The sequence below is a fragment of the Oncorhynchus kisutch genome, linkage group LG5 (genome assembly GCF_002021735.2).
Source record: "Oncorhynchus kisutch isolate 150728-3 linkage group LG5, Okis_V2, whole genome shotgun sequence".
NCBI lineage: Eukaryota > Metazoa > Chordata > Actinopteri > Salmoniformes > Salmonidae > Oncorhynchus > Oncorhynchus kisutch.
The window spans coordinates 162,884-180,000 of record NC_034178.2 but is presented as its reverse complement, the minus strand read 5'-3'; the positions used below and the strand labels follow the sequence as shown (position 1 = coordinate 180,000).

At 46.8% G+C, this 17,117-nt stretch overlaps 2 protein-coding genes across 2 annotated transcripts in view; one reads left to right on the top strand and one right to left on the bottom strand.

The window, feature by feature from the left end:
• The window catches only part of LOC109886962 (kalirin-like), a 74,134-nt gene extending 65,872 nt beyond the window's left edge, over positions 1 to 8,262 (bottom strand). The window contains 3 exon segments of the mRNA XM_031823940.1: positions 1,193 to 1,307; positions 1,549 to 1,623; positions 7,453 to 8,262. Of these exon segments, the coding sequence (XP_031679800.1) occupies positions 1,193 to 1,307; positions 1,549 to 1,623; positions 7,453 to 7,519 (257 nt within the window). The 5' untranslated portion in view covers positions 7,520 to 8,262.
• Positions 8,263 to 13,103: 4,841 nt separating this feature from the next.
• On the top strand, positions 13,104 to 16,831 carry LOC116374134 (ropporin-1-like). Its single transcript, XM_031823939.1, has 6 exons — positions 13,104 to 13,182; positions 15,210 to 15,363; positions 15,663 to 15,780; positions 15,939 to 16,100; positions 16,241 to 16,422; positions 16,711 to 16,831. Exons 2-6 carry the CDS (start codon positions 15,248 to 15,250, stop codon positions 16,775 to 16,777), a joined length of 645 nt encoding a protein of 214 aa, XP_031679799.1. The 5' UTR covers positions 13,104 to 13,182; positions 15,210 to 15,247; the 3' UTR covers positions 16,778 to 16,831.
• Positions 16,832 to 17,117: the final 286 nt, after the last annotated feature.

The following is a 17,117-nucleotide window of genomic DNA, read 5'->3' as shown; positions in this document are numbered from 1 at the left end:
GCTATAGAGATAATACACTGACGGTGTGATACAGGGATGATGCTATAGAGATAATACACTGACAGTGTGATACAGGGATGAGGCTATAGAGATAATACACTGACGGTGTGATACAGGGATGATGCTATAGAGATAATACACTGACGGTGTGATACAGGGATAATGCTATAGAGATAATACACTGACGGTGTGATACAGGGATGATGCTATAGAGATAATACACTGACAGTGTGATACAGGGATGATGCAATATAGATAATACACTGACGGTGTGATACAGGGATGATGCTATAGAGATAATACACTGACAGTGTGATACAGGGATGATGCTATAGAGATAATACACTGACAGTGTGATACAGGGATGATGCTGATGCTAAAGAGATAATACACTGACAGTGTGATACAGGGATGATGCTATAGAGATAATACACTGACGGTGTAATACAGGGATGATGCTATAGAGATAAGGTGGTGGACAGATAGAGAGATAAAGTGATAGAAGGAGTGTTACCTGGGTATGGTGGACAGATAGAGAGATAAAGTGATAGAAGGAGTGTTACCTGGGTACGGTGGACAGATAGAGAGATAAAGTGATAGAAGGAGTGTTACCTGGGTATGGTGGACAGATAGAGAGATAAAGTGATAGAAGGAGTGTTACCTGGGTATGGTGGACAGATAGTGAGATAAAGTGATAGAAGGAGTGTTACCTGGGTATGGTGGACAGATAGAGAGATAAAGTGATAGAAGGAGTGTTACCTGGGTATGGTGGACAGATAGAGAGATAAAGTGATAGAAGGAGTGTTACCTGGGTATGGTGGACAGATAGAGAGATAAAGTGATAGAAGGAGTGTTACCTGGGTATGGTGGACAGATAGAGAGATAAAGTGATAGAATGAGTGTTACCTGGGTATGGTGGACAGATAGAGAGATAAAGTGATAGAAGGAGTGTTACCTGGGTATGGTGGACAGATAGAGAGATAAAGTGATAGAAGTGTTACCTGGGTATGGTGGACAGATAGAGAGATAAAGTGATAAGAAGGAGTGTTACCTGGGTATGGTGGACAGATAGAGAGATAAAGTGATAGAAGTGTTACCTGGGTACGGTGGACAGATAGAGAGATAAAGTGATAGAAGTGTTACCTGGGTACGGTGGACAGATAGAGAGATAAAGTGATAGAAGGAGTGTTACCTGGGTATGGTGGACAGATAGGTGACCAGTCTGCTTAGATCCTCCTGTTTCACTCGGTCATGATTGGTCCGCGCTGGGAAGGTGAGGATGGGCCCGCCTCTCTTGTCCCTGCCCCCTGGGACAGTGACATCATCAAAAAGCAACATAACACATCATTACCAGAGAGGTTTTGAACCAAGACACTCAACTAGGACATATACCGTGTCAGCCTAGGGGAGGGGCTTGGTCGGACAAGGGTAAGGAGTTAGGTGAAGGGACAAGGGAACGTAACAAGGGAACTAAATGGAGCAAGGGGATAGAGGGAGCTTGGAAAAGAGACTAGGGAACAAAATGGGACAGGGCCGTACTCAACTCACCTGAAACAAAGGCCACTTTTTCCCTCAGAACTGTCAGCACATCCACCGCTCTCACCCCCTCCCCCTGCGCACCCCCTAGTGAAGAGAGAGAGGGAGGAGGGGGTGAGGGAGAGAAGAGAGAGAGGGAGGAGGGGGAGAGGGAGAGAAGAGAGAGAGGGAGGAGGGGGTGAGGGAGAGAAGAGAGAGAGGGAGGAGAGGGGGAGACAGAGAGAAAAGAGAATGAGGGGGGGCAGACAAGGTGATATAGAGATATAGTTACATTTCAAATATTCCTGTAAACACTACTTAGTTCCTCGATCACAAATGAACAGCCACATCAACAACAATCTCCCCTGGAAACGGAGGGAGAGAAAGAACTAGGGTTTGAGCAGCAGGCTGTAATGACACTATCACATTAAATGACTGTAAATAAATGTGTGTGTGTTGTGATTGTGTGTATGTGGTGTGTATAGGTTGCTGTGACAGCATGTAGACAGCAGACAAAACCCATCTGGTGTTTAGGCCTGTTAGTGTAATCTGATGTGGGTATAATCCTGACTGGAACAGCTGGGGCACTGGGGCATAGGGCAGGGACAGAGGTAGGGGGATGTTTGCAGAGGGGACATGTGTCTGTGTTAGTGTAAGCTGGAGCACTTGTGTGCGTGTGCGTGTGTGTCTGTGTGTGTCTGTGTGTGCGTGCGTGTGTGTGTTTCTGTGTGTGTGCGCGCGCGCGCGTGTGCGTGAGTGCATGCGTGTGTGCGTGTGTGTGTGTGTGTGTGTGTGTGTGTGTGTGTGTGTGGCTCTGCAGTCTCCCATACAGTACCAGAGGAAGTAGAGTGAAGGGACAAACCTTCTCACCTGCCTTTCCTCAGGCTGTGTGTGTGTGTACAGTATTTGGAAAGGGTAGGGGTAGCAATGGATGACAGAGAGAAAGGGATGAAGGGCAACGTTGGAGGGAGGGAGGGATGTTAGAGTATGTAGCTCAAGGGGTCTAGCTGACCTTTCCACGTCACTAAGAGGTTATTCTCTCACTGTATACTGTTATTTTGCTCTGCAAGCAAACCCTCACGTGTGTGTGTAAATGTGTGTGTAAATGTGTGTGTGTGTATGCATGTGTGTGTGTGTATGTATGTGTGTGTGTGTGTAGTTGTGTGTGTGTATGTATAGTAGGTGTGTGTGTAGGTGTGGTGTGTGTGTGTGTATGTATGTGTATGTGTGTGTGTGTATGTATGTGTGTGTAGTTGTTGTGTGTGTGTGTTTGTGTGTGTGTATATGTGTATATGTGTGTGTAAATGTGTGTGTGTATGTGTGTGTATGTGTGTGTGTGTGTATGTATGTGTGTGTAGTTGTTGTGTGTGTGTGTGTGTGTGTGTGTGTGTGTGTGTGTGTGTGTGTGTGTGTGTGTGTGTGTGTGTGTGTGTGTGTGTGTGTGTGTGTGTGTGTGTGTATATGTGTGTGTGTATGTGTGTGTGTGTGTGTCCAAGACAATAACATTCTAGTCCACATTAGAATGTCATTGAATGTCATTGTGATGAAACATTTTGTGACAGAATGGAGGAAATAGCTTGCTGAATGTTGTGTTTGTTGAAAGGTTTATGTGTGTGTGTGTGTGTGTGTGTGTGCGTGCGTGTGTGTGCATGCTTTTGTGCGTACATGTGTGTTACAGATGTTTTGGCTTCTCCTTATCGATTGTGAATTCACCCATGAAAACGATGGAAAGAGGAAGCACAAAGAAATGAACATGAAGGAGTGAAGGACAGGAAGAGGAAACTAATGTGACAGGAAGCGTGGCACTCCAGACTTCCTGTAACACAGAACTCCAGGGAGTGGCAGGAAGTAGAAATAAAATAATTGTACCAAACCAACCGACGCGCTGTTTATCACACACATCCAAACACACACACATGTACACACGCACACACACATACATACACACATACACATGCAAACACACACACACACACCAAGACTAATAACTCCCTGCGGCTGCCAGCCGGTGACTGGAAACATCACACACACCAATACGTTCCATATAACAGGCAGACAGGGCAGGATTTAACATCTTCAGGTAAAGTGGAAGATTAACAAGACTGTTTCATATCTTCATCTTTGCATTTATATGTTTTCTATTCCCCTCTGAAAACGGCAGGTGCTAACGCCTAGTCACGCTGGCTCTGTAACCGTGCTGCCAGATGTTTACCCTGCAAGACTAAAAGAGCATTGCTTGTACAACCACACACACACCGCACGCAGACAGACAGCCAGACGGTGTGCAGCCGAAGGCGGATTACTACTACTCTGTGTATCACAAGAGAATCTGACACACACACGGCTAAACAGACCAGGCTGGTCACACGAAAGAGCAGGCCAGGCCACAGACAGCGCACCACCGCAACACAGATTACAACTACACTACGAGATTGAGAATAAAACACACACAGACACACAGACACACACACACAGACACACACTATTCCTAAGCAGTTTATAGACAACACTGCAGTGCATTCATCACCACCATGGTGTACCCCCAGACAGAGAGGCTCTGAATGCTCTATATACACTGTATATACAAACGTATGTGGACACACCTTCAAATTAGTGGATTTGGTTATTTCAGCCACACCCGTTGCTGTAAGGTGTATAAAATTGAGCACACCGCCATGCAATCTCCATAGACAAACATTGGCAGTAGAATGGCCTTCCTGAACAGCTCAGTGACTTTCAACGTGGCACCGTGATAGTATACCACCTGCCCCGGTCAATTGTAAGTGCTGTTATTGTGTAGTGGAAACGTCTAGGATCAACAACGGCTCAGCCGCAAAGTGGTAGGCCACACAAGCTCAGAGAACGGGACCACCGAGTGCTGAAGTGTGTAAAAATCATCTGTCCTCAGTTGACACTACCGAGTTCCAAACTGCCTCTGGAAGCAACGTCAGCACAATAACTGTTAGTCGGGAACTTCATGAATGGGTTTCATGGCCGAGCAGCCGCACACCAGCCAAAGATCACCATGACAATGCCAAGTATTTCTTTGGTTTGTTTTGGGGGGTTTTGCTCTGCTGTACGGAATCTGGACACTTCTCTTCATGGCCCCTAGTACTCTCTCCTGTCTGTTTGTGTATCTGGTCTTACACACTTGTTCTTCATTTCTAATAAAACTTAACTCTTTGCTAACCTGTAGCCCCTCCCTCTCGTAGATAGGTCAGGAAAAGCAACATGCCTCATGTTTTTGGGTTAAAAGTAGAAAGCAATGCCAGGAAAACACGACCTGCCCCGACCTGCATAGTGCCAACTGTAAAGTTTGGTTGAGGAGGAATAATGTTCTGGGGCTGTTTTTCACAGTTCAGGATAGGCCACTTAGTTCCAGTGAAGGGAAATCTTAACGCTACAGCATACATTGATATTCTAGACAATTCTGTGCTTCCAACTTTGTGGCAACAGATTGGGGACGGCCCGTTTCTGTTCCAGAATGACAAAGCCCCCCGGGCATAAAGCGAGGTCCATACAGAAATGGTTTGTCGAGATCGGTGTGGAAAAACTTGCCTCCATCGAACACCTTTGGGATGAATTGGAACGCCGACTGCGAGCCAGGCCTTATCGCCCAACATCAGTGCCCGACCTCAATATTGTTCTTGTGGCTGAATGGAAGCAAGTCCCAGTAGCAGTGTTCTAACACAGTGAAACGCCTTCCCAGAAGAGTGTGTGTGTGTGGTGTGTGTGTGTGTGTGTGTCAGTCATCTTGGAATGGGCCATAATGGCACTCATTCACCATGAATTACATATCACCAGCATGATTATAACACTAGCATGCTAAAGGCACAGAAGACTGAGCAAGGGGAGTGTGCACCAAGAAATCCTTTGGGGCTGCATCCCAAATGGCACCCTATTCCCTATATAGTGCACTACTTTTGATGAGAGCGCTATAGGCCCTGGTCAAAGGCAGTGCACTATAAAAGGGAATAGGGTGCCATTTGGGATGCAGTCTTGGTATCCAAGGTGAGTAGGCCCCTCTGTGTCGGTCCATTGATGTAGTGTGTGTGTGTGTGTGTGTGTGTGTGTGTGTGTGTGTGTGTGTGTGTGTGTGTGTGTGTGTGTGTGTGTGTGTGTGTGTGTGTCTGTCTGTACTGAGGCAGGTTTATCCATCTCAGTGGGAGAGACACCTAATCCTGAGCATAAACAGGGCATTAACACACCGCTGTGTTTGAATATTCCCACAGCACAGGGACAAATGATAACCTTAGGAGGAAAGGGGAGGAGAGAGGAGGGGAGGGAGAGGAGGAGAGAGGAGGGGAGGAAGAGGAGGAGAGAGGAGGGGAGGAAGAGGAGGAGAGAGGAGGGGAGGGAGAGGAGGAGAGAGGAAGGGAGGGAGAGGAGAGGAGGAGAGAGGAGGGGAGGGAGAGGAGGAGAGAGGAGGGGAGGGAGAGGAGGAGAGAGGAGGGGAGGAAGAGGGGGAGAGAGGAGGGGAGGGAGAGGGGGAGAGAGGAGGGGAGGGAGAGGGGGAGAGAGGAGTGGAGGGAGAGGAGGAGAGGAGGAGAGAGAGAGGGGGAGAGAGGAGGGGAGGGAGAGGGGGAGAAGCGTTGAGAGGAAGAGGAGGAATGAAGAGAAATTAAGAGGAACCCTTCACTGATCATTGCGAGTAGCAGCCGGGAAGCAGATCACAGAGGAGGAGAGAGGAGGGGAGGAAGAGGGGGAGAGAGGAGGGGAGGGAGTGACAACCTCTCCCTCCCTTCTCTCCATGTCTTACTAGCTCTTGGGATGAGACAGCCTACTGGGATGCATCTCAATAGTCTTAAGTCCTTTTCCTCTCAATATCTCTTTTCCTCCATCTGGCGTGAAACAATGTTGCTTTCACCCATCCTGTGTTTTTCAGGTCAGTTCTGATGAAGGAGAAGATATCATGGACGAAAAGAGGCATGAAGAGGAAACAATTTAAGAGTATTGAGACATAGCCCTTATATTCCTCACTAGGCTGTAGTCCTCTCCTTTTGGCCAATCAAGGGGATGAGGCATCCACCACAGTGTGTTGTCCAGTGTCTTCAGATCAGTGTAGATAAAGGAGAGGAAACTAGGAGAGGACCCCTGTTTAGACTAGATGCAGCCCTGTGGACCAGTTGGGACCTCTGCCATCCATGCTCACTAGAGAGAGCGCACACACAAACACACACCTTATTTCATGTCTGATAGTCATGCATAATCATCATGTGTGTGTGTGTGTGTGTGTGTGTGTAACGGTAGCTAGTGTCTTAGTCCACACACAGCTGCCGTAACATGTTTTCTCCGATACAGTGGCCTATAGCAGCTGTACATGCTTACTACACACACAGGGAGAATGAATGGAAGTGCTGACGATTTAACATCACGGCGAAAAGCCTCGGGCCTGTGCTCGGCCGTTTGTGGATTGTATAAAGATCAGAGACAGAATACGGTCAAATAAACGTTCACATAGATTATGTGGGTGTGTCTGTATTGATATCGTTTTATAACACCGCGGATCAAATGCTGCAAGCTACATAGAACATATATAGGCAATGCTGCTACTGTCCTCCCTCTCTCTCTCTCTGTCTCTCTCAATTCAATTAAATAGGTTTTATTGGCATGGGAAACATGATTACATCGCCAAAGCAAGTGATCATGATGGATCCTCAATCACACAAACTGACCAAAAACTCAACATATATGCTTCGTCCTCCCTGACCATGCACGCTGCGGTGAAATAGTCTAATTCTATAATGGGCTGAATATACAGCTCTGCCAATGCTATTTCTCACGGTAACGGACAGGCACATTCCTGCACGGTAACGATAGGCTACATCCACCCATACCCGGGGCCAGGCAGCTGTGACCAATCCCTCCGGTTTAGCCTTTTCACCCTTTTCATTATCGATCTCGGCACGGGATGCCGTTAACACCCAGCCTGCCCACCTGCTTTAGCCAACCCGTCCTGACCGGCTTCACCGGGTCCGGTTTGGGCAGGGTCCCCGGGATTCATCCTCTCCGATAGATCCTCCACGCCTTCAACAAGAGGCTGGTCGGTTCTTTTTTTCTTTCCTTTTTTGAACCCCTCGGTATGCAGAGATGGTCGTTACGGGGAGAAAGTCAGTCAGTCATCGCGCGGCCCCGTCCCCATGTTCTCTTCTGTATCCTAGCAGCGATTCTCGTCCGTAGTCGCGCGCATTCCCGTTCCACCGCTACTGTCGCCGTGATCCTGCGCGGCATCACATCACATCATATCCCACTGTATCGCCTTGCGCGCTTTTGTTCAGTAGTTGACTAGTAGGCCTACCGAATACCGAGGCGAAAGCTCGTGCAGCATGCTCCATTACTAGCCAACTACAACCGACCTACCGACCAATCTAACAATAGCGTTATACCGAAACGCACCCGGTGCAGATGGCTCGGGCTCAGCTGACTGCATGAGCACCGACAGTCCCGAGCCTGTCCATGCACGGCGCGTGCAACCGGAGGCGAGGCAGGCCCGTAGTATAGACTACATACGTTGCCTGAAGTGATTCAAGAAGAACATCATCGCTGTGCCCTGACTGTAGGAGGGACTTTCCCTTATTCACTGGCAGGCACTATAAAATCAATGCGCTCGATCTATGCCGTCATTCATCCACCAGTCTTCACACACCAAGGACGATGGCAACATCATGGTTTGCTTTGTTCTTCCCAGATTAGAGAAGAGGGGGCTATCTTAATGGGGTCAAGCTGCCTATATTTGATGCTGATCGCATAGCCTAGAGAAGCTACCCTTTGGTTATTGCATCACCAGCCCGCCTCCTCTTATTTATCAAAGCAGTAACCGCCTATCTAGAAAAAAACACCGTTCCCGGTGACATCACTCAATTAACCGTGACACCCTCAGCATCAATGTGTCGCCCGCTGTGGTTGTGTAACCTACTGTTATCGCCTCCCAACAACAGACCAAACCTCCCTCTCATCTCCACACACACACACACACACACCATTGGAGGCTGCAGAGGGGGGGGCGGCTTATAATAATGGCTGGAATGGAGCTAATGGAATGGCATCAAACACCTGGAAACCTTGGAAACTACGTGTTTGATGTATTTGATAACATACCACTCAGTGGCAACCAGGTCCTTCAGGGCAGGTGGGGAAGAGCCCCACCTGTTTAAATCATTGACTTTATAAAGCCGCATACAAACATGGTCTCTTTTTTACTATCTCGAGTAAAGCAGCTCCAAAATGCTGGTGTTTCAGTCTAGCTCAGTGCTTTCTGTTGTGGTGGGAGGGGCAGCCAACGAAATATGGAGTGTAGGGGTTGGTAATGTTCTGTAGTAGCGCCGTGATTGGCTCAGTGTTCTATCACTCATGGGGACAACGTCACTGCAAAATCTATGGGGAGAGCTCGAAAATTCAAGCCCCTTGGGTGCTGCCATAGATTTACATTAGAAGTGCCCATCCAAGAAGGCTCAAGGTTACCGGCCACAGATAAAATGACATCAAATCACGTTATATCTACCGTAGCTTTGATTGGACTGATCATGTCAACATACTTTCAAAATCTTAGCTAGCGAGCTGGACAAGCAGTCATCATCATGAATCACGTCGACAATCTACTGGCAAATACTTTTCCATCCTTGTCATATGAAGAGAAATGATAGATAAAATGTATCGGTGCTCATCAGCCAATTCAACAATGAGTGGTTGGGAACAAATCAGTGGCTAACTGTAAGTGTTGCAAAGCAATCACTGGCCTGCTATTCAGTGGGAGTGAGAGTGTGGTTTGGGTTTAAGGGTCTCTTTTCCAAGCTGAAATGGATAAACATTCTCATGCCTTGGGCCAGAAAAGGTTGAATACATTGGCCATGCTGTCAATCCAGCATGACTTCTGCTGCTTCAAAACAACTGGAAACTAGGAACTGGGAAATCTCAGACTTCAGTGAGTTCAAGACAACTGAGAACTTGGAAAAAACGAGCTCCAACTGGGAAAATACGTTTTGAACAGTCATCCAACTCGGAATTCCAAGTCGGGAACTCCGGCCTCTTTCTAGATCAGACCGAGATGCAGACAGTTCGAAGTAACAAAACTTTATTACAAAAATGGGTCAGGCAAACGACAAGTCAAGGCTCAGGGCAGACAGAGGTCAGGGCAGACAGAGGTCAGGGCAAACAGAGGTCAGGGCAGACAGAGGTCAGGGCAGACAGAGCAGTGTCACAAGGTACAGAATGGCAGGCAGGCTCAGGGCAGACAGAGGTCAGTAATCCAGAGCAGTGTCACAAGGTACAGAATGGCAGGCAGGCTCAGGGCAGACAGAGGTCAGGGCAGACAGAGCAGTGTCACAAGGTACAGAATGGCAGGCAGGCTCAGGGCAGGCAGGCTCAGGGCAGACAGAGGTCAGTAATCCAGAGCAGTGTCACAAGGTACAGAACGGCAGGCAGGCTCAGGGCAGACAGAGGTCAGGGCAGACAGAGGTCAGACAGAGGTCAGTAATCCAGAGCAGTGTCACAAGGTATAGAATGGCAGGCAGGCTCAGGGCAGACAGAGGTCAGTAATCCATAGCAGTGTCACAAGGTACAGAATGGCAGGCAGGCTCAGGGCAGGCAGAGGTCAGTAATCCAGAGCAGTGTCACAAGGTACAGAATGGCAGGCAGGCTCAGGGCAGGCAGAGGTCAGTAATCCAGAGCAGTGTCACAAGGTACAGAATGGCAGGCAGGCTCAGGGCAGGCAGAGGTCAGTAATCCAGAGCAGTGTCACAAGGTACAGAATGGCAGGCAGGCTCAGGGCAGACAGAGGTCAGGGCAGACAGAGGTCAGGGCAGACAGTGGTCAGGGCAGACAGAGGTCAGGGCAGACAGAGCAGTGTCACAAGGTACAGAATGGCAGGCAGGCTCAGGGCAGACAGAGGTCAGTAATCCAGAGCAGTGTCACAAGGTACAGAATGGCAGGCAGGCTCAGGGCAGACAGAGGTCAGGGCAGACAGAGCAGTGTCACAAGGTACAGAATGGCAGGCAGGCTCAGGGCAGACAGAGGTCAGTAATCCAGAGCAGTGTCACAAGGTACAGAACGGCAGGCAGGCTCAGGGCAGACAGAGGTCAGGGCAGACAGAGGTCAGGGCAGACAGAGGTCAGTAATCCAGAGCAGTGTCACAAGGTACAGAACGGCAGGCAGGCTCAGGGCAGACAGAGGTCAGTAATCCAGAGCAGAGTCACAAGGTACAGAATGGCAGGCAGGCTCAGGGCAGACAGAGGTCAGTAATCCAGAGCAGTGTCACAAGGTACAGAATGGCAGGCAGGCTCAGGGCAGACAGAGGTCAGTAATCCAGAGCAGTGTCACAAGGTACAGAATGGCAGGCAGGCTCAGGGCAGACAGAGGTCAGTAATCCAGAGCAGTGTCACAAGGTACAGAATGGCAGGCAGGCTCAGGGCAGACAGAGGTCAGTAATCCAGAGCAGTGTCACAAGGTACAGAATGGCAGGCAGGCTCAGGGCAGACAGAGGTCAGTAATCCAGAGCAGTGTCACAAGGTACAGAATGGCAGGCAGGCTCAGGGTAGACAGAGGTCAGTAAACCAGAGCAGTGTCACAAGGTACAGAATGGCAGGCAGGCTCAGGGCAGACAGAGGTCAGTAATCCAGAGCAGTGTCACAAGGTACAGAATGGCAGGCAGGCTCAGGGCAGGCAGAGGTCAGTAATTCAGAGCAGTGTCACAAGGTACAGAATGGCAGGCAGGCTCAGGGCAGGCAGAGGTCAGTAATTCAGAGCAGAGTCCGAAAGGTACAGAACGGCAGGCAGGCTCATGGCAGGCAGGCTCAGGGCAGGCAGAGGTCAGTAATTCAGAGCAGAGCCCGAAAGGTACAGAACGGCAAGCAGGCTCAGGGCCGGTAGAATGTTCAAAACTGGGAAAACTAGAAAACAGGGACAAGAGAGAAAAACAGGAGTAGGGGAAAACCACTGGTAGGCTTGATGGGACAAACTGGCAACGGACAAACAGAGAACACAGGTATAAATGCACAGGGGATAATGGGGAAGATGTGCGACACCTGGAGGGGAAGCACAAGACAGGTGAAACAGATCAGGGTGTGACAGCTCCGACATGAAGATCACTGACGTCGTCATGATTCAACCTTTTTTTTCAGAGTTCCAAGTTGTCTTGAAAGCACCATAAATCCAGAGAATTCCAGACTTTGCTGACAAAATTTACCCTCAAGAGGGACCGCCGCACCACCTTCCTGTTCAAGTGAGCACAGCACAACAAGGTGTGTCAAAAAATGTCCTGTATGCTGCTGCATAAATTACGTAATATGCCAGGGAGATATGTATAATGTAGCTAAGAAAGTAATACTAAGTGTGTGTTGTGTCGTAAGCTGTTAGTAGCCCATGTGTCTCACCCTAATGATTTTGTCCCTTTCCCCCTCATAACTTTGCCTACTGTTCTGACTTGGTGTTGCACATGTAGCCTATAGCCTGTTTTAGAGAAATGTAATTATTGAATATTGCAAGAGCTTTCATTTGCTGCTTAAATGCCCCATTTATTTATCCTTTGGTTCTGACTTGGTGTACAGGGAGAATACTGTAAGAACAGCCTATGTTCTGAATTCTGGCGCTGTACATTTCAAAAGTGTTGGACAAATAGTGATATTGACTACGTCCGTCCTCGCTCGCTCATTAATGTCTTAATCGAAATTAGGGATTGCCTCTTATCCGTTTGTCGTTCCCTTATGCCATAGTTTTTACATCTCTGCTGTCAGTAGAAACCACATTTGATTAAGCATGTCAGCCATATCAGCTATGTTTGATAAAAGGGAGTAAATGGGGCTGAATGAACTATTTCGCAGCCAGACAAGGCTCCACTGATAGCCAGGTGTAGCGGTGGTAAGGATTCACTCCATGGTGCTGAAAACAAAGCTCCGTGTCGGGACAGCTTTATGTAGGCCCTAACAGTTTGTGGGCTCTGTTTGTCACCGTTATTGTGCAATTAATATATTGTTTAGTGTTGTGCAGTGGCTTTGCTGGTATGCATCTAAAATTGGTTTGGGGATTTTGCCCCACCATGATTTACATGCTAAAATCGCCACTGACTCAGCTTCAGCCATTACCACAAGCCCTTCCTCCCCATCTAAGGTGCCACCAACCTCCTGTGACTCACACAAATGCAAGCAAGCAGGCGCACACGTGCCCCATCTATCTCTCCCTTCCCTTCTACATTTAGCCTTTTTAATGAAATCTATCACTGCTTTATAATATGGATGTACATGATGATTCATGTCTGTCAAATATAAAATATAAAAGGTTAAAGGGAATGTTGGCATATCGGATATCACTTTTAGTTTAACTAATTTATCTTAGGAAAGTTATATAGCCCTACTATTCGATTATAGGTAGAATGACTCAAGGTAAACTATCGTCTCGTATAGATCAACTACTATTCTACTGCGAAAATGTCCCATAAATGTCTGTCGAGAGCTGCAAATGATAAAACATGAGGAAATGTCGCCCCCGTGCGGACATTAGTTATTTTTCATTTCACACACCCAGGACTCACACACTGTGACGTCACAATTGCCGTCTGTTACGCGGGAATCACAAACTGATACAAAATAACCGGCGCATCACCTGCTACTGTCCTTCCCGCTATCACAGCGTTTACATCGTCTGATCAAGCGCAGAGAACTGCACCGTCTTTTACAGGTTAATTATTTAATTGATTTACATGGTTTTCATAAATGAATCCACAGTTATTAGTGGGCTATAGGCCTGCCATTTAAAAGGCCCAGTGCAGTCCAAATTCAGTTTTCCTGTATTTTATATAATAATGTACAACAGCTGATGAAACTAACACTGTAAAGTGAGCTTTTTTGTATCGGTGTTATTTCCTGATAGTTGCTTATTGAATATACAGTCTACATAGGACCTTCTAATCAGGTGGTTTGCATAGGCGGGAGTTTCGGTTTTCCATGTTGACATCATCATGCGGGAGTTCCAAACCTCACTATTCAGCGTTACCCTCTCCACTCAGACATTCCTAGCTAAATTCTTGCTTTTAAAATATTTTTTGGGGTAAAAAGCTACACTACCAGTCAAAACTTTTAGAACACCTCCTCATTCAAGTGTTTTTCTTTATTCTTAACATTTTCTACGTTGTAGAATAATAGTGAAGAAATCAAAACTATGAAATAACACATATGGAATCATGTAGTAACCAAAAAAGTATTTAACAAATCAAAATATATTTAATATTTGAGATTCTTCAAATAGCCGTTTCCCTGATTACAGCTTTGCACACTCTTGGCATTCTCTCAACCAGCAGTCGTCATGAGGTCGTCACCTGGAATGCATTTCAATTAACAGATGTGCCTTCTTAAAGTTAATTTGTGGAATTTCTTTCCTTCTTAATGCATTTGAGCCAACCAGTTGTGTTGTGACATGGTATGGGTGGTATACAGAGATTGCCCTTTTTGGTAAAAGACCAAGTCCATATTATGTCAAGAACAGTTCAAATAAGCAAAGAGAAACTATAGTCCATCATTGTTTAAAACATGTAGGTCAGACAATACAGAAAATGTAAAGAACTTTGAAAGTTTCTCCAAGTCCAGTCGCAAAAACCATCAAGCGCTATGATGAAACTGGCTTTCACGAGGACCGCCACAGGAATGGAAGACCCAGAGTTACCTCTGCTGCAGAGTTTATTAGAGTTACCAGCCTCAGAAATTGCTGTCCTAATAAATGCTTCACAGTGTTCAAGGAACAGACACATCTCAACCTCAACTGTTTACAGGAGACTGCTGCAAAGAAACCACTAGTAAAGGACACCAATAATAAGAGACCTGCTTGGGCCAAGAAACACGAGCAATGCACATTAGACTGGTGGAAATTTGTCCCTTGGTCTGGTGTACAAATTGAAGATTTTTGGTTCCAACCGCCGTGTCTTTGTGAGACGCTGTGTGGGTGAACGGATGATCTCTGCATGTGTATTTCCCACCGTAAAGCATGGAGCAGGAGGTGTTATAGTGTGAGGGTGCTTTGGTGGTGACACACTTAACCAGCATGGCTACCACAGCATTCTGCAGCGATACGCCATCCCATCTGGTTTGGGCTTAGTGGGACTATCATTTGTTTATCAACAGGACAATGACCCAACACACCTCCTGGCTGTGTAAGGGCTATTTTACCAAGAAGGAGAGTGATGGAGTGCTGCATCAGATGACCTGGCCTCCACAAACCCTCGACCTCAAACTAATTGAGATGGTTTGGGATGAGTCGGACCGCTGAGTGAAGGAAAAGCAGCCAACAAGTGCTCAGCATATGTGTGAACTCCTTCAAGACTGTTGGAAAAGAATTCCAGGTGAAACTGGTTGAGAGAATGCCATGAATGTGCAAAGCTGTCAAGGCAAAGGGTGGCTATTTGAAGATTCTCAAATATAAAATATATTTTGATTTGTTTAACAGTTTTTTGGTTACTATACGATTCCATATGTGTTATTTCATAGTTTTTATGTTTTCACTATTATTCTACATGTAGAAAATATTTAAAATAAATAAAAGCCCTTCGGCTGATTTTAATATAAATCTTTTACAGTACGGTACTTCATTGTTAACAATAATTTATTTCATATTGACTTAAAAATGACTGCATTGGGCCTATAACATTTTTATTTTAGAGTCAGGCAGATATTGCAAGAATGAGGTTAAAATACCATTTTCTTTTCACCATACAGGTGTTTTTGTTGCCACTGGTTCCCATTCTGGGTTTAGAATGTCTCACACAGGTAAAACAGTGGTCATCCCTCCAGAGCTCCCCGGCATTCTGAAGCAGTTCACCAAGGACGCCATCCTGACACAACCTGAAGACCTGCTGGAATGGGCCACACTGTGAGTAGCTTGAAGTTATGCCTAGCCACTGATCCAAGGTCAGTTTAGTATTGTAGCTTCTGAGAGGAGAAGGATGAAAGTTGGCCCTTGACCTCGTCTGCTTCCCAAATGGAACCCTATTCATTACATAGTGCACTACTTTTGACCAGGGCCCATAGGGGACGAAGTCCACTGATCTAAGGTCAGTTGTAGCTGAACTGTGTGGAATATATGCCTGCATACATTCACTACAGTCCTCCAAGACCAGGATTCCTGCTGTATTAAACCCAGTATTGTGCTGGTATACATGTCTGCTACAGGTACTTCAGTGCTCTGGTCCAGGGGAAGACGTTACCTGTGAACAGGACACCAGACAAAGTGGTAAACCCCAACACCATGGACCTCACACCTGAGGTACTCACCACAATGCACGAAAAGGTACTGGGCCACACACACAAACACACCACAGCTAGACACACACATGCATGACTCACCCGTGTGCACACACACACACACACATACACACATAAACGTGAACCCTCTCTCTCTCTGTCCCCGTCTCCCTACCCCCTTCTCTCCCCCCTTCCCCTTCCCAGCTACATAAGAATGGCACAGTCAGTAAGAAGGATGTGAGCAAGCTGTGGCGGTCGTTAGGATTGGCTGACGACCTTCTCAGACACATCATGACAGTGGGCTGCTTCGGAGACCAACTCGACTGGATAAAATTCTTCGCCCTGGGCTGCAGCTATCTGGGAGGGGTACATATGATATGGTGCACGCATGCAAGCACACACTCATGCATGCACGGTGCACACACACACACACTTAATAACATACAGACATTATCAAATTACCTTTGGGCCCGTTATCTTGGTGACCTCTGACTTCTCTCTGGCAGACGATCAAGAACGCCATGACCCACGCGCTGTACATCCTGAACTCAGACAGCTCGTGTAAGCCCCCAGACGCCTGCGTCCCCTTCGAGACCTTCCGCTTCCTTTACCTCTACCTGGCAGCGGTGGACAAAGAGGTGTCCCAGGCCCAGATAGACCGAACCATTACCTACTTGGAGGCTCAGGCGTGAGTTGTAACAGTTACACAACTACACGAAAAACAACACAGCTACACAGCTATACAACTACACAACAACACAGCAACAAAAAAACTACACAGCTGCAAAACAACTACACAACAACTTAACAGAGACACAACAACTACACAGAGACACAACTACACAACAACTACACAACTACACAGCAGCTACACAGTGAAAACAAAAGCTGTCAAGTACCAGGAGACACAGGTGTGAGAAATAAAATTGACTTCACACAAAATGTGTGTATCTCTGACTGTCTGTCTGTCTCTCAGGAAGGCGCGTGATGGGATGGTGAAGGTGTCGGACTTCGTCAACAGTCGTAAAGTGCGTTTGGGATAGACTCACCCTCTTTCCCCTTTAGAACTTTGTTCTAATAAAGATGGTTCCAAAGAAAAACTCTGTTATTGCATCAATATCAGAGGACAGTGTTTGTTTGTGTATATCCTCCATCAATATCAGAGGACAGTGTTTGTGTATATCCTCCATCAATATCAGAGGGCAGTGTTTGTGTATATCCTCCATCAATATCAGAGGGCAGTGTTTGTGTATATCCTCCATCAATATCAGAGGACAGTGTTTGTGTATATCCTCCATCAATATCAGAGGACAGTGTTTGTGTATATCCTCCATCAATATCAGAGGACAGTGTTTGTGTATATCCTCCATCAATATCAGAGGA

Bases quoted from the DNA above. Each gene is read 5' to 3' on its own strand.
- LOC116374134 (XM_031823939.1), top strand. From the start codon at position 15,248: ATGTCTCACACAGGTAAAACAGTGGTCATCCCTCCAGAGCTCCCCGGC. The intron at 16,101-16,240 runs GTACATATGATA...TCTCTCTGGCAG, and splicing joins GCTGCAGCTATCTGGGAGGG to ACGATCAAGAACGCCATGAC. The intron at 16,423-16,710 runs GTGAGTTGTAAC...TCTGTCTCTCAG, and splicing joins ACCTACTTGGAGGCTCAGGC to GAAGGCGCGTGATGGGATGG.